This window comes from Serinus canaria, chromosome 2, assembly GCF_022539315.1.
Source record: "Serinus canaria isolate serCan28SL12 chromosome 2, serCan2020, whole genome shotgun sequence".
NCBI classification, from domain to species: Eukaryota; Metazoa; Chordata; class Aves; order Passeriformes; family Fringillidae; genus Serinus; species Serinus canaria.
Window position 1 is genome coordinate 137,444,918 of NC_066315.1, and position 24,793 is coordinate 137,469,710.

Below are 24,793 nucleotides of genomic sequence, written 5' to 3' on the forward strand. Positions count from 1 at the left end.
GTTTCGAACCATTAGGAAAGAAGATGCCAGGGGAAGGAATCAGTCCTTGGAGCGACTGCTCAGATTAAAAGGCTTGCACAAAGCTGAGTTAGGGAGGCTGACTTTCCTCCCAAGCCAAACACACAGAAAGGCAAACAGGGGTTTGTCTGTTTCCAGGCAAATCAGGCAGTTTTAATGACCTTGGTTCTCTCTTTCAGTGCATCCATGCGAGCTCCTCTGCGCACGTCCGCGTGTGCTGGACCCGGGGCCTGTGCCTGAGCACGCACCCCCTGCATGACCAAAGAGCAGATCCAGCATCAAACATGGAAGGACAAAAAAAGAAAAACGGGGAGGGAGGCCCAAAGTGTCCAATCTGACACGCTCAGCAAGTTACTGGTTGGCATGGGAGTGACGCCACTGGCACTAGGAAAGAAGCTTTCCCTCACAGTTTCTCTTGGGTTTATTGGGAAGATTATTAAAACATTTTCATTTTAAAATATTGGGCAGAGACTTCTGCATAAGTCAGGAGGACGTTTCTGCCCATATCGCTTCAGACAGAAAAAAAGAGAGTTTAAAGGGAAAAACCAAGCAAAACCCCACTGACTTTCTTCATGGCTGCTGAAAAGGGTCTTGAAAGAACTTGTCTTGTGAGCGAGAGGGACACCAAGAAGTACTCCTTGGCCCTAGACAGGTAACACAACTCTTTGTTTCCTTCACTGACATTTCTTGCCAGAGCAATATGAGATCACCAATCTGCCAATCGGCTGCAGGAGTCAAAGTCTGGAGAGTTTCACCATGCATACATTTTACTACTTTCAAAATGTTTTGTTCAATTTTTTTCTTCCCAAACTTTCTTATTAGATATTTGGAGCATTTACTAGACAGCAGTCTGATGTGTCTGTGTCTGTGATGGATTGAACCAATCTACTGTTGAAGGAAGTGTCTCTTGCTATGTATTTTATAGGCTTAGTAGATTTATAGTAAGATGCAAAACCTCATGGATTATGCTGCAATTTTAGGCTGTATTATAATTGTGCTATTGACACCGTGTTTGGCTCAAGACTCCTTCATGCTTGAATGTCTAAATTATCCGTTTGGTTTGGAAGAAAGGAGATGCTTTATTCTTGTAGATAGTCTGTTGGGCTTAGAGTTAATGTACCTCTTGTATGCCAGAGGTCCAGTGAGTAAATGTTTGCTTGAGAGAGGAAAGATCCTCTGAAAACATGAGATGCTGTAGATGGGGTTAAAAAAAGAGTATAAATGTCAATCAAAAATAGTTTTGCAGTTTAACTTTTTTTCATCCTTCCTCTTGACTCAGACTAGCAAGTATTTTTAAAAGAAAATAGCTGCTCAGTTACAGCTTAGCACCTCTTGACATTTCCATTATCTCATTGGTTTTCAGGTTATTTATTGCTTGGCTCTCTTATAACATGTGGGACAGAAACTTGGCGTAAACACTGTCAGTTCAAATGGAAATCTGTCTCTTCATGTTCTTATACTGGGGTCAGTGCCATCGTATTTTAGTCATTTGAACGTCTGGGTTATTATTTAAATATTATTTCATGGCTCCATAAATATAGATGGCACTGTCCAAAATGACTTCTGTGGTAATATTTATATTTCAAAAGATCCCATAAGATTTTGCAGTTCATTTTAGTTACTGAAGACAGTGGCTTTTTTAAAGTTTGCAATTTTGTGTGCACAACTTCAGTGCTTGAGGTCCTTTGGTCCTGTGCAACCTCTGGACACAAAGGACAACACTGGACAAACCCATTATGTGGTCCCCTGAGACAGGGACAGTTGTTAGGCTGCATTGTGAGGAAGCATTTTTTCCCCTGGATCACTGGTCACAGGGAATATCCCTGCTAAGCATAAGGGTAGGATACACACTGGGGGCAAGAATCCCTGGCAGCTGATCCTCCCATATGGGAGCTGACACGGCTTCTGGAGTCAATTTTTTTCCTGATAACTATTTCTTAATTTAGGATTGAATTTAGTTGGGGTGAACTGCTGCAGCAATTGTTGGACTGATGCTGCAGTTATCTGCAATAGCCCCTGAGCTGGAGGGCTGATCCCAGGAGGGCTCTACAGTGGTGGTCCTGAGGTGGCTGAATGATGGAGGTGGTAGCACAGCTCTCCAAAATGAAGAGGACTTGCCATCCAGCCATGTGGATTTTGTGCTGCTTCTCCATTTTGCTTTTTCTGCCAGATGAAATTTGATTAACTGCACAATTTAATTGCTCTGTCCCAGAAATAACCAGAAATGGGGTCTGAAAGCCAGAGTCTCCCTCCTGTTGGAAAGAGCTGGTAGCACAGGGGAAGCCCTTGCCCTGCTTCCCATTGCACCCAGCAGCTTGGGGTGCCAGCCCAGTGACCCAGGGTGCCAGCCCATGGGCCACAGCCAGCCCATGAGGGGATGCAGCCCTCTGGGCCTGGGCTCACAGAGCAGCTGCCTTAAGCCAATAGTAGCAATAGGCTCATCTTAGCCTTTGGTATAAATTACCACATTTTTCTGTCCCCCATGTGTAGCCTCAATGAGCAGCTCTAATGCTTTCAACAGAATTTGTTTTGCACACAGATTGCCTCTTTCCTTGCCATCCCCCAGCCTCTTTCTTTTCAATAAATGCCATCGTTACAATACACAGGGAACAAAACTAGTTTTATCTTGACCATGTGGGTAGGAAGCCTGAAAGCTGACCCCTTTCCCAGCACTCAGGGTTGTGGAGGAGAGTGTTTTACACATGCCAGACCTGTCTGTAGTCACTAGATGGTTTGAATGCATTAAGGCTTTCCATGCCAAACTTGAAACCCTCAAAAGGGGGTGGGCTTCAACTGAGCCCTTTGAAAGTCAGATCAGTTGTAGGTTTATACTACAATTCACATTGGGAGGGACCTTAAGAATGTCTCTGTCCAACCAAGAGATTGAATAATGTTGCTCAGGGCAGTTGCCAGTCTAGTCTTGAAAAAAATCTCTCAGAATAGAAACTCCACAACCTTTCTGGGCAATCTGCTTCAATAGGGTATTAACTTCACAATCTTTTTTTTCCCCCTCATATTCAATCAGAACTTGTTTCCCTTTATGACCAATGACCTCATCCTTCCTCGATGTAGAGCAATAAAGCTCCATCTTCTCAATAGCCTCCTCAGGAATATTGGCAGGTTACATCTAGGTGCTCACAAAAAGTCCAGTCCCCCAGAAGTGCTCCAGCCTTAATTATCCAGGTCACCCTCTGCTGAACATGCTCTGATTCACTGATCCTTCCTGTGCTAAGGACCCCAAAGCTGGACATTATACTGTAGATATGGTCTCACAAATCTGTCTGTCCCAGGTGCAGGACTTTGTTCTTGTGAAATTAGACAGCTCCTGTTGAGCTCTTCCTCCAGACTCCTTATGGCAGTCTTGCCCTCCAATCTATCAGCTGCACCTCCAGGCCGGCATCATCTGCCAATGTGGTCAGGGTGCCCTACACCTCTTGCTCCAGGAAACTGTGGAAGGCATTACACAAGGTGGGGACTCAGGACAGGACACTACTTCCCACCAGACTTGAGGAAGGTTATGAACCATAAAGGTTACAGGGTCTGAAGCTGAGCACTCAGAACCTCCTGCTTCATGCAAAACAGGTTGTCCATAAGTCACCTGTCTTTAAATAAGGTGTGAACTAGGTCTCTGAGATAGTTTTGTGTGGTCTTTGCACAGTCAATGGTGGTATTCAAAAAGAATAAGTTCTTCTAATGACTAATCATTCATATTCTATTTTTTTTCTATTTGTTATCACCTATATAGTGATCTAGATAACCCTTTCTCACAGTCTAGGTAATGGCTTGACCAAATTCCTCAAGTTTCCATGAATGAAGACAGCAAGAGTATTTTTATTTCCTGCTGGCAACAGATCACTGTAATATGACCAGAAATATTCAATATCCCACTCCATAAATCAGTGGATTTGCATCTTATTGTGCCAGCTATGCTATGAACTAGATTTTGGGTTGATCCAGCATGGATTTCTTATTATGTTCTTTATCTGTCTTTATATTGAGATTTTGAATACTATCACAGAAGTGAAACTCAAGGCTTTAAGTCTCAAAGTTTTGGTCTTTATTTTGTCTCTGAGACAAGAGACAAGGCAGGGAAAAACCCAGGTGTAGGCAATGCTGATAGCAGGAAAGTTGTGTCGAAATATTAGGGTTTGTCTTCATGCAAAAGTTTTAAACATAGGGCATTTACATGTAGATTTTCTTGTCTATAGGCCTTGGACTCCTAATTGGTTCCTGTCTGCCAGGCTCATACCAGCAAGCAAAAAGTCTGAAGTGAACCTGGGAGATGATTTCTTCAGGTGAAGAGTGATTTTCTATAGCAAGCACATAAGAAATATTTTGCTCTTTTTCTCCTTTCCTGAAGGTGATATGAAAACTCTACAAGATCAAAGACTCCTCATCACATATAGGCTTCCCACCTCTCCTTATCCGTCACAGAATCAATGCTCAGGAAGATGACAGGTGTTTCTTGTGATCTCTGGACTGTTTTAGCTGAGGGCCCTGTGGTTGTCTCCTTTGCCCTGGCCTGCCAGCTGGCCCAGTAGCACACAGTAGTAACTTGGTAATAGTAATAGTAATAGTAATAGTAGCAGTACACACAGTAGTAACTTGGCAGACTCAGCAGACCCAAACCCAGAGCCTTTGCCCCCCTGCAGGTGACACCAGCACCCTGCAGGATGGGCTGTGTCTTCCCAGTACTGGCCACATGCCATCTCCATTGTGCCCAATTCAGTTTTGCCCACTTCACCTCAGAAAGAAAACTAGAACCAAGGTAGTAAGATATATATGAAACAGAAATTAAATAGCTAGGGCATCAGCTCAGAAACTTGATGGTTCAGAGGTATAACAATGATACATAAAATCATGAATGATGCGAGGCAGGTAAACAGGGAATCGTCAATCATTTCTAACAATATTAGAACTAATTAAAATAGCAGACAGGCAGCTCCAGAGTGACAAAAGACACATTATTTTTACACACATCATCATTAAACCGTGGAACTCAATACTTTCAAGCCAGCTGGGTTTGTGGAATAAAGATCTGTAAAGAGATGTTGGACAGGAGCTCTGGTTCACAACTGGGGAGCAGTAACTCTCTGGGAATGTTCCTCTTTGGTACTTTGACCTTATGTATTCCTCCATGTTCATGACAGAATCTGAATACTTGGTTACATGCACCTCTGGTCTGTCTTCAGACAGGTATTGTTACAGTGTTATGTAGAAGGGAAACTCTCGACAATACATTTATGCATACAGGGCCAGGCCCTCAAAATGAGGCACGTAAGATAACTGAGGCATGAATTCCTATCTACTGGACATCTTAATGTATGCAAACATATAAATATTTGCCTTTATTTTGTGCCCACAGTAAGGAAAAGGAGAAACTGGACAGCCAGGTTATTAACAGGGTCTTAAATACATTGAAAATATTCAAGATTGGTACAACAATTGAAATCAGGATGATGCCAGCATAAAGGAGGTGACTATGGCTTTGATAAATTTTTCTCTGAAGATAGTTTCATTATCCTTTCAGGCACCAGAAAATTACTATTTTCCCTCATGAAGGAGATGATCTCCTGTGGAAAGCACAGTGATTCCACATTTCCTCTTGTGACTGGGGAACTCATAATGGTCTAGGAGGATAGCAATTATTCCCACAAGCCTGCAGATCAAGGCACCCAGCAGATCAAGTGAAAATAAACAGAAAGGAAGTCGTAATAAAAAGCTATTGCTAATGATTTGTGTGAAATCTGCAATATGTATTAATATTTTTTGCTTCCCCCTTCTGGGCATGACTCAGTAGGAGCCTTTCAGTGACATTCCCCTGACTATCTTTTTTACAAAGAAAAGAGAATTTGAAATGGAGAAAATATTATTTTTTAATCTGTGACTCTGCAATATGCTGGCACAGAGCCCTGAAGCTCAAAGGCTCCATCTTGCTCTAAAACACTGTGAAGGAGTTTCTGGTCTAACAGAGCTGATCTTTGCACCTTAAGCTTTTGATTCACACTTTTATAAAACTGCCTCCTAGATTCTTAGATTCTTTTAATTAGTGGCAGGCAGCTTTTGAAAGAGAAAAATAATGGTTACATACAGGAGCTGGCAGGAGTTTTCCCAGCTCATCAGGCCAGATGCTGTTCTGCAAGTTCAAAGGGAGCTCACCACCTCTGGCAACCAGGGCACTTTTATTTAGGTACCCTTTAGACAGAAAAATGTGACATTTGTGGGTTTATACAGTCTCTGTTTGCTTTTGCATCTGTCCAGCAATATCTGGGGACAGAGCTTTCCTGCCCCTCAGTGATGCCCTGAGGCTTTGTTAGTTGACAGAGAGACTGAAAGACAAAAAAACAAAAGAGAGTGAGATCACAGAGCGACCTATTTTGTTAGCAACAAGGAAAGGACTTGGTGCCTCAGAATATGCAGTGGTAATTTTGGCATTCCTGCCTAAGAGGCTGTTGAGCTGATCTGACTCATGTCATTAAGATGATTTTAATGTTCAATGCCAGATGATGAAAATTGAGGTAAGGGGAAATTAATTTTACATGCAAACGATAGAAAAGCATTGGAAGTTAACTCCAGAGAGAGATCATGAGAAAGAAAACCTTGCCTGCCCTGATCTCCAGGGGAGAGTGAGAGAACTACAGCATTTTATTCAGCCATCTGGAAGGAATTAATTTGTGGTACCTTCTGTGTCTAATCCATCAGTAAAATATTGTACAAAAATGACACAGTGCACATAAGGAACCCGTAAATGTAAAACTAAAGGACTGGAGAAGGACTGGCTGGTGGAGACCCCAGCTGCCAGCTGGGCAGCCCATTCCCTAGACAGTCCAACTCCTATTTGTTTGTTGATGTGAGGAAAGTAAAGGAAAATGCTGACAAAAGGACTAAGAAAATTCCCTGTCTGCAAGCATCAGACATTAAATGTGACCAGTTGCTCTTTCACACAAGCTCCTCACGTACAGGGGGAATCAGTCACCTCCACTGAGCAAACAGAGACCACCTGCCAACCTGGCTGGGAAACAGGCTGACTCAGGGGAACGTGGCACCCTTGGAACATCTCAATATTTGCAGAACCAAATCCACATTGATTATCTACACTTGCAGGGCTCGGCTGCCAAGCTGGGTCAGCTCTTCTTTTGTCAGTACCTCGGTGATGTTGATGAACATAAAAGGCCAAGACATCAGCTCTGCAGGTGCCTTTGCCTCTTGCCCACCAGTGTGGGGCATCTGGCAGGACTTCAAACCTGATGAGCAGCTGCAGCCCCCTCAGCCACCCAAAAAAAGCAGCTGGAAAAAGCTTGTGATTTCAGTACAGGTTTTTTTCTGGACATTGACTACTGCAGGGTGGCAGCAACCAGCTGATTTCTTTCCAGTGAGATTTTAGGCATCCTGACACTTCTATAAACAGTGCAAAAACACTAGAGAAAGTCACCAAGATTCATGTTACTTCCTGGAGCACAGGTTTCCTTCAGCTGAAGAAACACTTCTTCCTAATCCCAGAGGAAAGTCTGAAGTCAAAATGGGGAAAACCCACTGTTATTACTGGGGCAACTAAGCCCAGTCCCACATCCTGTCCCCAGGCTATTTCAGACTTGGAAAAAGAGCAGGGGAGTTTGCTGTGTTCCTGGGTAGCCCTGCACACACAGCCCTCAAACAGCTGCCCCACGTGGCTGCAGGGACTGTGTGCATGTGCATCTTGGCAGAATTCACCTTCTGGCGCCACAGCCTCCCTGCACTCATCACACTAGGAGCAGCTCTGGCAACAAGTGTTCTATTGGGAGAGACAGAATAGTTTTAAGTCCCCCTGGGAGTGGGTTTAGAGGGTTTTTTTTTTTGAAATTTGGGCTCTTTTCTGTTGAGAGATAAGGAGAAGGGAACATCCTTGCTCAGCAAACCACCCTGGGGCCTCCCAGGGGGAATCTCTTGGTTGCTCTGCTGAGAGCACCAAACATTGTGGTCACCCAGGAGCTTCCACAGTTGCTGTGCAATGAGCTTGGCCCCAGACCTCTCTATCCCCACCCTGAATTTCCTGTGCAGGAACCCTGAGAGGCTTTTACTGAGGTTTTGTTGCAGAGCAGGCTTGGCTGAAAAATCCCTTTGTGTTGGAGCAATGCTCAAAGAGCCACTTCTGCTGGACTTCTCACCTTACCATGAACTCAGTGGCACAAAGGGCTCTACATGTACTAGGGGTTATATGTACTGTGAAGAATTGATTTCTTTGATTTTTGAATAGTTTTGAGATTTTTTGGTGAATATTTTCTATGCTCTGACTCTTCTGGAATATTGGTAGATTTTGTACGTATATAGGAAATTTGAGATATAATAGTTCTGTGTGCAAAGAGAAGAAAGAAATGTCTTCAGCTGATTATATTTAAGAAAAAGAAGTTTGGGGTGTTTTTTTCACTAGTCTTCCTGGCAAAGCAGTTGGGAATAAAGTCCTGATTTTTTTTAGTAGAATTTTCTCCATGTTATGATGAACTTGGTAGCTATTTGCATGAGGTACAATTTTTTTAAAGTCATGTGGTGTGCATGAGATACACAGCCTAAGAAATCCACCCTGTGCTTCATAAACTGCTAAATGATGTAGGAGAGCCCAAAGAGCTGGGAAACACAGCCAGAACGCTCATTTCATGTGCAGCTCCCTCCCACAGAGCCTTGCTTGTGTGAGCAAGCCTCTTCTGTGACCTGCTCTGCTGTTCCCTATGCTGCTTTTACCCTTTGAAAGCATTAATTACATCACTTCTGGGGTTGTAGGGCCAGATGCCTGAATATCCAGGGTTTATCTTTTTTACCCTTCCCTTTCTTTCTATCCCAAAGGATGGGCTGGCTTCAGAAGAATTCAAATGAAGAGAGGCAGCAGCAGGAAGCAGAAGTTACAGGAGCTAATCCAGCATATCACTGTCACAGCTACTCCCAGGCCTATGAGAACAGAAAGAGGGAGCAGCATCAAGCCAGGAGGAAGCTCTGTGTAGCATCAGTAATTTGCACCTTCTTCATGATTGCTGAGATAACAGGGAAGTATGTGTGTTCAAAAAGAGCCCAGTCTGGTGCCCAGCCCAGCCACAGCCTTGCCTTGAGTGCGCTCTGACTGCAGGGACCATGCTGACAGGGGTGAACCCACCTGGCACTAGATAACTCTCCTCTGTCCCTGGTCATTGAAAGAACTGGGGGGAGGAAAGGGTTTAGGTGAAATTATCAAAATATTCTCATAGATTCATTCAAGTCTTACAGTGGGGTAGGAATACAATGATCAGTTAATGGTCTCAGCTGTTCTTCCAGGTCTTTAAGCTTGACTGATGCATGTCTTCGTATCACAAAGGTTTTCTAATAAATTGAGTTATGTTCTTTTTAAAAGATTAAAAGATTTTACATATTTATCCAGGCCAAAGAGACCTCAGCACTGTAGAGGCTGCTAGCAGTAGGATCTGAAAATAAATGCAAGAGTCTTTTCAAAATCCAGGGAAATCCAGGGCCAGATTTGCCATCTGTTTTTCCACAGCTAAATCAATGTATTTAAATCAGGGCACGTTTATCTTTTAAACTGGCCTGCTGGTGTGCCTCTGGATCAATGGAAGATTATTCCCCTACCTAATTAGCTCTCACTTCTGGACCCACCCTACAACATCCAATATAAGTGTTTGGCTTGCTCATAGAGTATTGGCTTTCATTTTGCCTCACTGCTCTGCTCTCTCCATGGATTCTGGGATGTTTTTATCCACCTGATAGCTCCTGGCTCCTTAATTTGCAGTGAGCTGAGGTAAGGGAGGCATGGGGAATCCCACAGACTTTTGCCATATGTGCTCCAGCCAATGTAACAAAAATCAGCCAGGAAGGCCTCTGAAACCCATATTTTCCCAGCTCAGACATCTCTGGAGCCCCATGAAAATGAAACAGAAAGGCTTTGTCTTCCTCTCAAGTGAGAAGTGGAGGCACTGAAAGAGTTGCTGCATTTCTGCCTTCTCCTCTGGCTACCAAGCCTAGCAGGGACTTCTCTGGCTCTTCTCTCCCACGTGCTCCCTCTGCATGAAGCCCTGATGTTTGTAGGTCACATGAATTTCCCCCATGAGAACCAGTGCATGCTGCTAATCCCCATGCAGTAATTTCCAGTGCCAGAAGTAATGCATTATTAACAAAACCATATAATCAGTAGGCTTAAGTTTGGTGAATGTGGCTGTGCTAGAGGGTAATTGGAAGGACAGATGATGTGTTAACTAAATGTTTAGTTTTGCCTAATGAATCATGCAGCTTTTTTGCAGTGACAGCTTAAGTAACAGGCTTGAAGACCGTTTTGCTTCAGACCATTAAACTTTGACAAACCAGTTATTAACTGCAGTTACAGACAGCTCTCTGTGGAGATTTTTATAATTATGAACCATACATTTAATATTTTTAATCATTAGGCAAGACTGCTGTGCCTGATGATTGACCATTGAGTGACTGACAATTTCTACTGCTTGTGGTCTATAAATCTATAAACATCCATTATGGGGAATTGTAAGTCTTAAAGGCCACTTGTTGGGAGTATTGATAAAAAGCTGTAAAAGCCTTTAACCATGACACTTATTTTAGTCCTGAAGATAAGGAGTATCTTCCCCTCCCTTCCTTGCCCTCTGAGGGCAAACAGCTTCTGTGGGCATTTTTCTGCTAAACAGAAGAAACAAAGCTGCATCCCTCCCAGAGAGGTTGAAAAGTTGTGCTTCTTTGAATGCCTAGGTCTTTCAGTGATATTTTTTCTCAAACCATCTGTGCTGGCCATTACTGCTTTCCCAAATGGGGCACTGCTGGTTGAGACTGATGTACCACCAAATCTCTTTAAAAGACAATTACCTTCTGTTCTTTTAAGGCAGATCCACCACAATCTCCATAGATCTGGAGATATCAGTCAGACCAATACTACCCCGTGTGGAGCCCAGATATCAAACTGCTTTCCAATGATTTTTGGGGGTTAAGGACTAAATGTATTTCAAAGCACTTCCACTTGGGCAGTAAAAAGAAAAACGAACACTGCATGTGGTCTTGTGTCAGAGCAGGACAGAAAAACTTGAACAGTGAGACAAGTTGCTAAGTTAAGCAGACTGAGATCTCTCCATTAGTTATACCAGCAATACATAAAATAATAATTTGCAAACATTTTTCAAAGGCAGTAGGCTAGCAGCAAGCTTTTGAGATTATGTCCCGCAGAACATGGAAATAGAGTATATAATATGCAATAGGGTTTTGCCCACAGGTTGTGACCTACAAATTTGTTTGCTGAAGGATACCTGATGCCTGGGTTATTAACATCTGGGCACTACCAGACAAGCCTTCTTCCCCCTGCTAAGCAGAACTGCCTCCCTCTTGAGATACAGTTACCCTGAAAACAGCGAAAGTCCAAGAGATGTTCCTGACCAAAAAGTATGTGTGCATTTACACTTGAGCATGTGCTGGGAAATACCTATTCTGATGAATGTTTCATTTTACCACAAGGAATTAGATGCCCCCAAATTCTGCAGCCATGCTTTCTCCCTTTTGGGAAGTGACTTTGAGCAAACTTCTACACTGAAGAAAATATAAATGGTGTTAGGTATTCTAATCTAAAATATGCACACAGGAGGAAATGAAACAGACAGTCCAACCTGCTGGCATGAAAATGCTCCAACTATAAGGAAACAAGAGATATATCTACATGTCCTTTTGGCAGTGGTATGCTGCCAAGGGTTTGAATGAGGCATTTTATGATGTTTTTCAGGATTCATTAATTCTCATACAGGTAGTGGTCAGGAGAAATGAGTGAGCTGAAATTAATGCAATGAGTGAAGAATGGAAATGCATTGCCAAATGCAGAAACTAGGTGGTTTGGATCTGTTATTTCACATGTTTACTGTTACATTTGCACTTTGATGAAAAGATTCCCCTGTTGTAATGTGTTGGAAGGACAGTGCCCTGCCTGGGGTCCTTGTCTTCTCCTGCAGCCACCAGGATCTGGGGCAGTTTAATGCAAACTTTCAGTTTATTTGGATTTGCCTTTAGCCCTGAGATATGGTTAGAAGAATTTGGCAAAATTATGATATTTGGCTTACTGAGCAAAAGAAATGTGAATTAAAAGAACCCAAAATTATTTTAATTTGGTGGGTTTTTTCCTTCAGAATCCACATAAATCCAAACCCCCACAGAGTAAAATGATATTCAGCCACATTTTTTGAGCTCTAGCAGGAAAGTTTAGTCATGCATTACAGATTCAAAATGATAGATTGGTCCTGAGAACAGAACATTTTTCTCCATGCCCTCACTAAAATGGTTGATTGCTTTTCAGAGTTCTTCTACAGGGATCTTTCCATGTATTCCTGTTTTAGTGTTGCCTGAGACAAATAAACAGCCAGGCAGCAGGAAGAACATGCATATTTTCCTGTAACAAATAGGAAATTAATCCCATAAGCTAGGTGTCTGAACTGTTGTACATACATAAAACTATCAGTGTTCTGTGAAAAGATAGTGAGAGGATACTGGAAATGTGATTCCAAATATGGAATTTCACAAAAATATGGCTTTTCACAAAAAAAAAAAAAAAAAAAATCTGACATTAAAATAGTCAAACAGTACAATAGTAATGTAACTACAGAACTAGTGTATCACAACTCTTACTGTTCTTAGGTCTCTCTCTAACTAAGAAATTTGGCTTATGTTTCTATTAATTCATTCCTTTCACTGCACCAATGAGGTACAAAATGAAATTATCTTTGAAGAGCTTTGGGTCTTGTGTATGATGACTGAAAATCGAGCGTTCCCTTTGATTCTCAGCAAAACAGGTCCTGAGCTGGATCTGGCTGGCTCAGCCTTGTGAGCACAGCCGTGACCCGGGCGGGTGTTTCACACAGGTGGGCAGATCGCCGGCAGCCTGGCCGTGCTCAGCGACGCGGCACACCTCCTGGTGGACCTCACAAGCTTCCTGATCAGCCTCTTCTCCCTGTGGCTCACCTCCAAACCTCCCACCAAGCAGTTCACCTTTGGCTGGCACCGAGCAGGTACCAAACCTGTCATATTATGAACGGGTGGAACGGGAAAAGGAAGTTATCGTAGCCAGGGACTGGAGAGCATGCTGATGTCCAACATGGGTCTGCAGGCATTTAGAGACAGTGCACTAATGCTCCCACAGCTCTCTGGACACAAAACTCAGTAAAACTGTGATTTTTAAAGAAGCAAAGAGCCACCCCCTATCTAAAAATATGTCTTCCAGTTCATTATTTACCATAGTTTTGGGCTGGTGCTAACTTTGATTGGAATAACAGCAACTTCTCTCAGTGACTTGAGTGTGTGGAGGACTGAGCTCTCAACTTGTTATGAAACAAGTTTTTATAAATGCAACAATAACCATAAAAATTAGGATTTGCTCCATTTCTAAAGCAACCTATTAAATTATTTTTAAAAGTTCACAACGTTACATTTGTGGAAAAGTGAGATCCTTTAACATTTACCCTTTTCGAGATTCTCTCCTTTCATATCTCTTTATCACTGTTGATTTTTAAAGTACTCTGTCCTTAACATAAACCAACAATTTTACAGATGATACCTGATACCAAAAGCCTGACAATCAAGCACAAGTGTTTTTACAAAAGACAAGACACTAGCAAAATACTAACCATAAGAATATTTTCTGCGAGTGTGAGTCTGTTCGAAATTTAGACACCTAAATATCAATGCCTACATGCACATGAGCATCTTTAAGCACAGGGTCCAAGTCTGATATATTCAACAGAAATCATGGCTCCATTCAGTCTCTGAAAGGTGGAAGTCCAGTGTTACATCCCTAGGATGTCAGGGGCTTATGCATGGGAATGGCAGCTGTTGCACAAGACCCATAGGAACCTGCACAAGGTGCACAAAATCAGGACCTCTCAAATGTGACCAGACACTCATAGCTAAGAAAGCAGTAAGTGTTCCCAGTCAGCCAGTGAAGAAGGGAGCTGTGTCAGTCACCATTAATTTGATGCCCCCTGTCCACAGAGGGAGCTTAGACGCTTGGGTAATGCCTACAGGTAGGCAATTTAGTTGACTCTGTCTGAAAATGTCTCATGTTGGATGTCTCAAAGCTCAGTTTAGTTGCTTATATGTAAATGATTTGTGCCATCTGAGATCCAGTTGCCACTCTGGAAGTCTAGGGGTCAATGATACACCTTGTGTCAAGCCATGAAGGGAGGTGCTAGTGTACCTCAAATGACTGCAGACACCTGTGCACCAGAACCAAGGACTCAGATGATAAATGCTTCAAGGATGTTCAGTAGCAAAGTCCAGAAACAGCTTCTGACTCAGATGTCTGTAAGGCAGGGCTGGTTGTAGCTGCAGAGAGTGCCAGGGAAGGCATATGCCATGCTCATTCTGCCTTTCTCAGCCCCCTAAGGTATTCTACCAGCTCCACTGGAAACAGGCTGCTGGGTGAGTGGAGCTTCAGGATGGCCCAAGCATGGCTGGCATTATGTAGACAGCACACAGCTGAATTTTGCAGCCTTAGTAAATTACCACTCAACATCAGTTGATCTACCATTACTTTTCATGTTTATTATCTCTTATCCTGGGGGGGAAAGTGAAAGAGAGACCTCTCTTGATGATGTAGGCAGGTTCAGCCACTTCATGTAACTTCATCCTGAGTCTGAACTGAATTATTTTTGTTTTCTCTTTGCAATGCAGGACTTCAAAAGGAATTGTTTATTGCCCTTTTATTCCTGGTAGCACAAAGAGGCTTGCATCAAATGTTAGAAGCTATTGAATTGCATTCCATGATTGTTAACCTGTTTCTTGCTTATTTTCCCAGCTATATTCTCAGTTTAATATGCAGGTGGGCACCTTAATAGGGTAGCTGAGGGCAGTCAGGTGGCAAAGTCACTCTTCACTGACTACCAAGGTCTTCCAGGTGCAGCCCTCCATGACACTGGAAGATGTTTCTTCACTGGTTCTCTCAGACTGATAGATATTGTCATGAAAAGACTCTTTATGGCAGTGCTCAGGTTTAGCCATCTGAATGCCTCCTGCCCTCCATGCCAAAGCTGTGCAGCTACTTTCACAAACACAGAAACACAATATTGAATAAGATTGATAGTGTGAGCCAAGCTATTTTCAGATACAAAACCTCTCTTGCACCCTAATTTTCCTCAGCTGTACTCAGAGATTCCCAAACAATCCCACACTATTGTTTGCTGTGCTCTGTTAGTGCTAGTAGTTCTGAAAAAAAGAAACATTTTCAGTGAAGTATTTAGTGCTGCTGAACTGATCTGTAAGCTTAACTAAACTTTTGCCAGGATACCCCATTGAAAATTAATGTGTGAAGATGGCCAGTAACGTTCTGCTATTGAAGATATGCAGAAATCCACACAGGTGGATCCGTGTGTTCCCAAGGGCTGCTTTCCTGCCAGTGATGGTGCAGCCATCAACACCTTCAGCTGGGCCAAGTTTGCAGGAGTTCCACCTGCAACTTGTGGAAAAAAATTGTATGCTTTATGTTTGCTTCTATCTACCTTTAAGGAAAATTAGATTCCCCTGTTGGTGGGGAATTATTCTTTATGATTTATTATTTTCCAGTTTTAGGCAAAACAGTTATTGCATAAGCTTTTGCAGCCTGAAAAAGAGGGGATCCCCATAAAATTATATTAAAAATCATAAGCTGTTTTAATGGATTGTCAGTGGAGGTCTGTGCAAATGCTTTCTGGCTGTCTACTGCCTTTCACTTTATTGTGAGCTTGCATTTTCTTTGGTGTTGTTTCAGTTGTTCTCATTTACCCATTCAAGTCACATGGCAATTACTAGTCCCATATCCTATTAAAAGCATGCTGCACGTTCCTATGCACTTCCCTGGACCTCTCCCATAACAGTGCAATAAAAGCTGGCCTTGGGGACTGGATTTATTTGAGCTCAACTCAAAGCCAATAGAGACAAAATTAAATTTTGCTACCCTGGGGAAAAAATAATTTCTTTTGTTCTCATCACAGCTGGTGACACAAAAATGACTTTGTGGCATTGGCAGAATGAGTTCCAGGATAAGTTTTCCTGACAGGACCTCCTTGGGAGCTGCTACTGTCTTTCTGAAAGGTGAAGTGGTGAGAGGTGTGCAGAAACAGGGGAGGCTGTGCCTCTCTCCTTCCTTCAAACCTCAGCTCCTGTGATGAAGATGATCTTGTTGGTAGAGGAGGGCTGGTCTTTATGGGTTTCATAGCACAGCTAGGGCCAGGAAAACTCCTTTTGCTTCTCCCAGAATTCCCCAAATGATCTTTTACATCTCTCCAATTTCTTAGAATGTTGCATGAACTCAGCACTGGAAAGGGGACAAAAGTAGGAGCAGGTAGAAGAGGATTAGGCCACCACATGCACAAGGTTACCCTGGATAGCCACTGGATTTGCTGTGATCAGAAAGGAGGTTGACCCATTTTTTGTGAGCTTTAAGGCTGCCAGCATACAAGAAGCAGCTGTCCTGCCTATAAAGCTCATACACCTGGAACCATTATCATCAACCTCTTAAAAATTTTTTGCATTCCTATTCTGACTGTTAAAATCAGATTTTTTTTCATTCCTAGAAATTCTGGGAGCTTTGATGTCTATGATAATAGTTTGGATGGTGACTGGTGTGTTGATATATTTGGCTTGCATGAGGCTGCTGCACCCGGATTATGATATTGATGCTACTGTGATGCTCATTACCTCTGCTTGTGCTGTGCTCACCAACATCCTGTAAGTTACTTTGTTCTCCTCTCATATGACATTTGAACCTTGAACCTGCTGCTGTAATTTTAAAAACTATAGAGAGCTAATGGCCTCAAAAATATTAAGTGTTTATGAGCTCCATGAGGATATGGAAAGGGGTCAAAAAGAGAGGTCCTGCTTCTCATTGGAAGTTGCAGTTGCTCTCCTCCTTTCTGTTAGCTGCCACACTGGGAAGGAAAATTATGATTCTACAAACCTCAGGAAAAGATTATTCTCCATCTCACTTTTTATTAGATGTCAGAATATTCAAGAACACTATAGAAAATAAGACCTCATTAATTACCCCATTCACAGACTTTCTTGATTATGCAAATCACTGAAAACCTAGGAACTGTCTGCTCAGCCACCTCGGCATTTCTACTTAATGTGTCAGATTTTACTGTTCAGGGTTCAGAAGTGACAGGGGTGGTGATGTGTATGGCCTCACTGCTTTCAGAGATGCAGAACATCCTCTGATATTTGCAGCTTTACATCTCTTGCAGGCTAAGCCTGATTCTGCACCAGACTGGCCACGGGCACAGCCACGGGGCACAACCCAGGGAGGGCACACCAGCCCCTGCTCTGAGCAATGCCAGCCTGCAGGCAGCCTTTGTGCATACCATGGGAGATCTATTCCAGAGTATTAGTGTGCTAATTAGTGCACTTATCATCTTCTTTAAGGTTGGTTTTATTAGTTCATATGCCTGCCTTGCAATCAAGGATAAGTGCTATTTTCACAGCGTTGTGACACTAGGTACTATGTAAATATTTCCTCTGTCTTAATCAAACATAGTGTAACTGTATTAAAGAGAATTATTCTTGGGAACTGAAATAACTGTTGAGAGTGTAACTCTTGCTTCTTGCTGTTTCAACTGGATACTTTGGTGTCCTCCCTTTTCTTCATCTGCAGCACTTTCATTCCCTGCACTGAGGCTCCCTAACTGGTGAAGGGGGGCTATCACTCATTCTGTACTAGATGAATGGAATTTATTATTCTTTCATGCTAATTTAAAATTACAATAACCAACAATCATGAAATTAACAGTGCTGTGTTCATATCTTTCTAGCCACAGTACAAAATAGCCGACCCAATCTGCACATTTGTGTTTTCCATCTTTGTTTTGGCAACTACCATCACGATTTTAAGGGATATTTTAACTATGTTAATGGAAGGTAGGACCTGATTCCAGAATCAATACACTTGCATTTTGATTTTTTTTCTGTTGCTTTCTCCATAATGCTAATATATGTTGGAAAAAAGTATAATAGCACATTTCTGTATCAATATTCTCTATCCAATGTTCTCATAATTCTGATCATACTTTAATCCTACTTCTAAGTTTAATCAAAATTGTTTTCTACCATTACATTAGTTTTACACATATGTCAGTTTTTGTAAAAACATTCGTACTGGTATTTTGCTAATGAGCTCTGAGTTGCTTTTGTTTGCCACGTGTGTAGCATTTCTTTCTATGACCCCTTTGGCATATGAGATGCCTACTCACCTTGTTCATTGTGTATTTCCTTTACCTGTGTGAAATACAAATCTTTGCTAAGAAAAGGTGTTTTGCCTGTGTTTTGAACTGTGTCTATGAAATAGGCAGAGTGCAAGAGACAGAAGTTAAAAAGATTTTTAGTCACATGAGCCCAGAAAAGCAAGCTGTTGGAGCTTTCCAGTTGCATTCCAGTGCACGGGAATAGACAATTCTCAGCACAGCAGCAGCAAGAAGAGCCTGGCTTAGCAATATTTAATCTTGTCAGCTATGGGCCTGAATATTTGATTTGCAAGGCCAAATGACTTGAGCAGTCACAGATGCATGTTTTTGCCTTACTCACATTGAATATTGTAATGCAACATCTTTCTCAGCTGTAAAGACATGAGGATTAAAGGGAAAAGTAGCTCTAAAAGTGCAGGTTTGGAATGGGTACTCAGTGTGACTGCCTGCATGGCTATTTCTTCTCTCTTTCACTTGCACCTGCTGCTGTTTCAGGAAATAAAATATCTGTTAAAAAATAAAAATAAAATATCTGTTATAAAATATTGTTACAGTAGTTTCATTTGAGGGTTGGTTTACTTTCAGTGTATGTGATATAAAGATACTTCCCTGTAGAAGTGTACCTAGGCAAGAGCATGGCAACTGACTGTATTTTGGCTGCCAAAACAGCAGATCTCTTGGTTACTGGGAAAAAAAAAAAAAAAATCCAACTAGCAGGAAGGGGGAGCAACCCCTGACACTCAGGAGTCTCTTAAAGCAGTGACTCCCAGCCTCTGTAAGCAGTGCTGACATGCCAAAGCCAGCAGTGCTCTGTTCCCCTCTGCACCAAGCCCACTGCCCTCCTGGGGAACTCTCTGGGGAGTGTCCTATCTCCTAAGTAGAATATTCCTCCCAGAATTTTCTGAAAAGAAATTGGAGCTGCTGTTTCTTGTTACTGGTGCAAATGGAGCATGATGAGTTCCTGCTGCTCATGTAGGCATAGAGATGCACTCACAAAAGATGCTGGTGCAAAACGTGATCTGGCTAAACAGCTCACTACCCTATGTAAACTGGACATTCAGACTGTCCCCTAAAACATGCATGAGTCTCAAACTTCCATGGAGAATTTAAACCAAGGGATAATATTATATAGCACAGTGAACTCCAAAATAGATGGGCTTTCCAAAGCTTTGAATACTTTTATAAAAATGATACACACAAGTGAATAAGAGTTCATGATTAATTTTCCTCTATTGATCACAATTCTTATCCCTTAAAAATATTATTTTTCCATCAATTTCTCTTTTTCAGGAACATCAAAAGGATTTGCTTATGATGCTGTAAAAGCAAGAATTTTAACAGTTGAAAAAGTGGAGTCTGTTCACGACCTTCATCTTTGGTCTCTGACAATGAATCAAACTGTTCTCTCTGCTCACATTGCCACAGGTCAGTAAATTTCTGTAAGCAGAGAGTAACTATTCAGCTGCTGTCTAGCAAAGGTCAGTCTTTCTTGATTCAGATTAAGCTGACTGTATATCTGTTGCTTGTTAAAAAAAATTGCCATATTTTGTTGGAAAAAAAAATCAACAATATTAACAAATAAAGCTCTCAGATCCTCCTCCCAGAAACATTGTCTAAACAACAGGGACCTCTACTTAGCCCAAAACTTGAAAACTGCAGAGGCTGTGGGACAACAAAGAAAATGACAAGATATTTAAAATAAATTTAAACATTAGACTCTAACTGGATTTTTATCACAATTTTGTCAAACTTGAAAGCTGTTGATCTCTTCAACAAAATCTTGCCGGGCCAATATGCATTCCTGATGTATCTCCAGAAGTAAAACAATCTTTAAAAATAGATGGAGTTTAGAGGTATCTCCAGTTCATCTTTTAAACTATTATTTTAAATTGTAGTTCTTATCCCAATTGACAAACTGTCCTCTACTCAGGTCAGTTTTCTTATCTGTCTGTAAGCTTTTTACGTATTAAGAAAAAAAAAAGCCAACTGTGTTTGGCCAAGGACAGGGCAAGAGGTGAAGTCCTCCATGGAGTCCCCACTTCCCAAAAGCAGAGGGTCTATCAGCCACCCAAATCACCTGGCACTGCACTCCCTGACTGGATGAACTAATCTTTATTAAGAATTTCTGCTTTCCTCCAGTCTTCTGCCAAACTGAATTTCTATGGTGATTACTTAACTTAGCTTAACTCTTGCCAAAATTGCATATTTCAACCACATTTGAATGAACAAAGGTTTGCTGACATGGAGGTTCCTGAAAGGAAGATAAAAAGGACAAGGAACAATTTTCAAACAAATTTCTTGTTAAAACTTTCTACCCTAGAAGTATCAATATCTATATAAGATATCAATGTCTATATTAGAAGTATACAATAATTTAAAGTATTGTAAAAAGTCTGTTTTGATTATTTTCTGCTTGCTATCTGTAGCAGACTCAACAGACAGCCAGAAGATTTTGAGAGACGTTACCCAAGCCCTGTTTGAGCACTACAGCTTCCACTCCATCACCATTCAGATTGAATCAGGGGAGGATCAGAAACCAGACTGTGTCTTCTGCCAAGAGCCCAGGGATTAAAGGGAGCAGTGTGCAATGCCAAATAACCATCACCCCTCTTACAGGTCACTGGAGACTGTACGTGCTGGCTGAATGCAACTGATTAAAAACAAATGGTAATTAGCTGACACAGCATGCCCTGCCATCGCAAGCAGAGCATGGGCCTTTCTTTGTTGGTATCATCTGCCATGAGAGAACAAGCATTAAATCCAGCCATTTGCTAGATTGCCTGTCCATCAGCTGTTTCTTTCAATTACAAGAGAAATATCTAAATTATTCTTGACTAGACCAGCGGATTGGCAGTAAAGTAACATTCAGAGTGACTGTCTGTAATTACAGGTAACAAAAAACTAATCAACCTTCAAATTACCAACAGACAAATTATCACAAGTGTAATGAAATGTGAGTTTGGTGTTAGCAAACTCAGCATTCACTCAGGATGAAAGAGAAAATTTCAATTACTACAAGGGTAGAAGAAATCTGGGACAGAAAGTGATGATGTTTTCCCTGCCTTCTGGCAGATACTCCACTTCCTGCCTACCAAGGGAAGTATCAGACAGGTACCATGGATCACAAGAGAATGGATGTCAAGAGAAAGGCTCACAAGAGAGTTCATTCCATTCATATTTGGCAAATAGCTCTTTGGTTTTTAGCTAGCCTATTTATGTTTTCAGCTAGCCTTCAGGCAGACTCTTCAGACTCTTCAGGCAGTATTCTGAGCTATTAACCCAAAACTTGAATAGTGCTGCACGATGATAAGTTATGAGAGAAGGTTTGAGATGGATTTCTGTGTGTCCATGTCACAAGGTACCACTGAGTCATGACATGTGCTCTTAGAAAATGAAAAAATAATTAGGGTAAGGAAAAACTGGGACCCATTGTGAGCATCCTGTCTGGTGTCACAGTTCAGAGTGGCCTGTGGGGTGTTACCCAGTGACACTACTTCCCTGAAGTTATACCAGATAATTAAAAAAACCCTTTGGCATATCACACAGCCATTCATTGTAAAGGGAAGTGACATGCCTCTCCTTCAGGTAACTAATTCCCACATTTCCTATCAAGATGTGAGTCATGGCTTTCCCAGCTGAGTGTTTCCACCAAAAACACCCCAAACCACTGCGCTCTCACTCCCACATTCCCCTCCCTTTCCCCAGTGGTGGACTGGAGGAGAATTGGAGGCACAAAAAGGAGAGGTTATAGGTTGGGATAAGAACCATTTCCTGGAAACAGCAGTGAAGTAAGAAAATGAGCAGTAACAGCAGCAACACCAATGACAGAGTATACAAGAGGCAAATGTTTCACCTGTGAGTGCTCACCCCTGGCAATTCCCTGCCCTGTTGCCACACTCTGTGACTCCTTTCCACATCCCTGGGAAATGATAGGAGGTGGTATAGAGTCACCTCCAGCTCCTGGCCATGCCCTCTCCTGGCTGCTGCAAAAACTTACCCTGCCCTGGCCAGAACCAGGAGAATGTGTTAAATCATCCTCCTTAACATACCTGGCAATGCTCACAGCAGAACTGAGAACAGAGTCAGGTCTTTCTGCAATCCCTCTATTTTTGTCCAACCAACTGAATTAAACTCTCACCTCCTGGCAAAAGCAAGGGTTGCACTTCAAAATGCAGGCTCCAGTGCTCCAAAAAACAGCCTCAATTCTGCCCCTGGCCCTAACTGTGCTTACCATGCAGAAATAGGCATAATGTTTTCCCACTCCACAGTTCCCTCTCCAACAGCTATAGGGCTCACTTTACTAACAGGTTTGTTAGAACAAAATAAATTATGTGATACCAAGTGCTACTGACTTTCCAGACTGATAGATGGAAGGACCATTGTGTTATTAAGGTATAAATGGCCCTTGCTTTTTAGGAAATTTAGTTTTATTAGCAATAGGTTCACATTAGTTTTCTCCTTTATCATTCTAAGGAGATTAGAATTTTTTATTGGGGCTTTTGACTACAGATAAGACATAACTACGTGATGATGGATTGATGTATTAAGCTGGCATTTGTTACCTGGTAGGGGGAACAAGAAATTATTCTGCTTAGTGGAAGATCTTACTCAGGTAAACCTCCCACTGAAATCAGATGAGGTATTAAAACAAAACACCCACTAGGAATTTCATGAGTACCTCATTATTTATCAGCTTGAAAGAGCTGAGGCTCTAGCAGTGATATTCAGTACAGTGAGAAAGACAATTCTTGCCCTTCACAGCTGAAACTCCAGAAGATGAGACACAAATAAATCAAAGCACAGTAAGAAATTCTAAATGACTAAGTTCCCTTGTATTTCAGCCAGTTTCTCTGCTGGTATAATTTAGCAGAGTTGCCTCCTTCCAAAGGCAACTCAGCTGTGCTTGTCAGGTAACGTGAGCATTCCTTTCATTACTTGGAGAGGACAAGGTAATAGTGTGGCCTTCATATGAAAGAAAATGTCTTTCCAAGTGTTTGGAATAAAATGAGGACATAGACCTGAATATAAGGGGGAATTCTGAGGAAAGGTTTTGTGGTCAAGGACAGTGTAAGAGATAACATGTTGGTGACAGAAATGACATATAGGACATAGATTCAGTTCTGAGATTAAGGTTGAGGTAGGGAAAAAGACCAGAATTTTAAGAGCAAGAGTGAATTTTGGAAATGATTTAGGCAGGCAAGTGATATGGTCCACTAAGAAAGTTATGCTGAGTAGTAGAGATGTGAAAAATCTGGATGGAAGCAACAAAAGAGGGGCTGGAAAAAAGAAGATTCAGCAGTCGGCACCAGGACTGCTGAGGCCATCAGGCAAATTAATTGAAAGGGGAAGTAGGAAAGTGTTTCATTACGTTTTGGAAAAAGGAGCAGTGAAATATAGGGATGTAAGGAAAGGAGTTCACATGAAATAATGATCTGTAATGAAAGAGAGTGGGGGGAAAGTGCTAAAAAAATTTTAAGTAGGAGGTGAGGCAGCAGCTTCCATGCACAGTAGTGTAATCTGGGTATGTGAGCAGCAAAGGTTAGGGCAGGATTAGGGAGGCAGAGGAGAAGCCTGGGTTTGTTAGCAGCAGTAAATATATTTCAAGCAAAAAGAATTTAACCACACGTCTTTAGCTAAAGCTAGACCTAAGGGAATTTTACCCAAATATGATAGATTGAAGATGAATTTAGAGAAAATATTTACTTGTAGTTATAAATATTGCTATAAGGAGCTGAATTTCTAATGTTCCTGCTATGCATATGCAAATGTAAATGAATGTAAAATGTATGTTTGCTCTTCATTCCTGTCTAGTCTGATCCTCAGGGTTATGATCTTGGTACAAGGTTGTCTTCAGAATACTGTCTGACTGACTGGGGAGATTTCTGCAGAAATGCTACTGAGACATGCAGAGGTCAGAGACAATTTCTAGACTTGTCTGCTTTTATTAACTTCATATCTTTTTGACTGTCAGAAGAACTACACTAAAAAAATGACCAAAAATTGCTCTATCTAAATTATTCTTGGAACCACTGTGAAATGGAAGAGTGTGTCTCATGTAAGGGGCCTGTTTTCCATGCCTGACTGTTTTCTGATGGAGTTCAGTTCATATGGGCCAGTACAGACTTTACTGGGTAGCCCAGACTGAAATTCTATGAACACATGTGTACTCATTTTCCTCTAAATTTTAAGGTAGTCATTATGCAGCTTGTAAATTATGTATTTCTCTGATCCCCTAAAATACTCTCTTCTTCACTTTCCCCAAGGATAAGGAGTTTGTAGAAACTCAAGACATTTTGGAGTAGAAATCTTGAAATACTCAAATGTAAAGTTAAACTTTCCCCACTCAGCAGTGAAAAAAAAAGCTTAAAGTGCCCATAGTGTGCTGAGATGACCACCAAGCACTGACAGAAGTATTTATAATTATTCAAACTGGGAACAGTTAAGGAACAAATCTATTATTATCACTAATAAAATAGTGTCTTACTGCAGCTAAGGTCATAGACATAGTTCTGTGTTCTCCTGAGATGTTATATGAGAACTGTATATGAAATCAAGAATTATATTGTCCACTTGTG

The 24,793-nt window shown here is 41.6% G+C and overlaps 1 protein-coding gene across 1 annotated transcript; it reads left to right on the plus strand.

Moving 5' to 3' along the window:
• The first annotated feature begins 590 nt into the window (after window positions 1–590).
• On the plus strand, window positions 591–20,790 carry SLC30A8 (solute carrier family 30 member 8). The gene is made up of 8 exons (XM_030234798.1): window positions 591–670; window positions 8,836–9,044; window positions 12,873–13,019; window positions 16,557–16,710; window positions 17,226–17,403; window positions 17,790–17,895; window positions 19,509–19,643; window positions 20,645–20,790. The coding sequence occupies exons 1-8, from the start codon at window positions 591–593 to the stop codon at window positions 20,788–20,790; spliced, it is 1,155 nt and encodes a 384-aa protein (XP_030090658.1).
• The last annotated feature ends 4,003 nt before the right edge of the window (window positions 20,791–24,793 follow it).

Coding starts and splice junctions, on each gene's coding strand:
- SLC30A8 (XM_030234798.1), top strand. CDS start 591: ATGGCTGCTGAAAAGGGTCTTGAAAGAACTTGTCTTGTGAGCGAGAGG. Junction 671..8,835: donor TACTCCTTGGCCCTAGACAG/GTAACACAACTC, acceptor TCTATCCCAAAG/GATGGGCTGGCTTCAGAAGA. Junction 17,896..19,508: donor TTTAACTATGTTAATGGAAG/GTAGGACCTGAT, acceptor TCTCTTTTTCAG/GAACATCAAAAGGATTTGCT.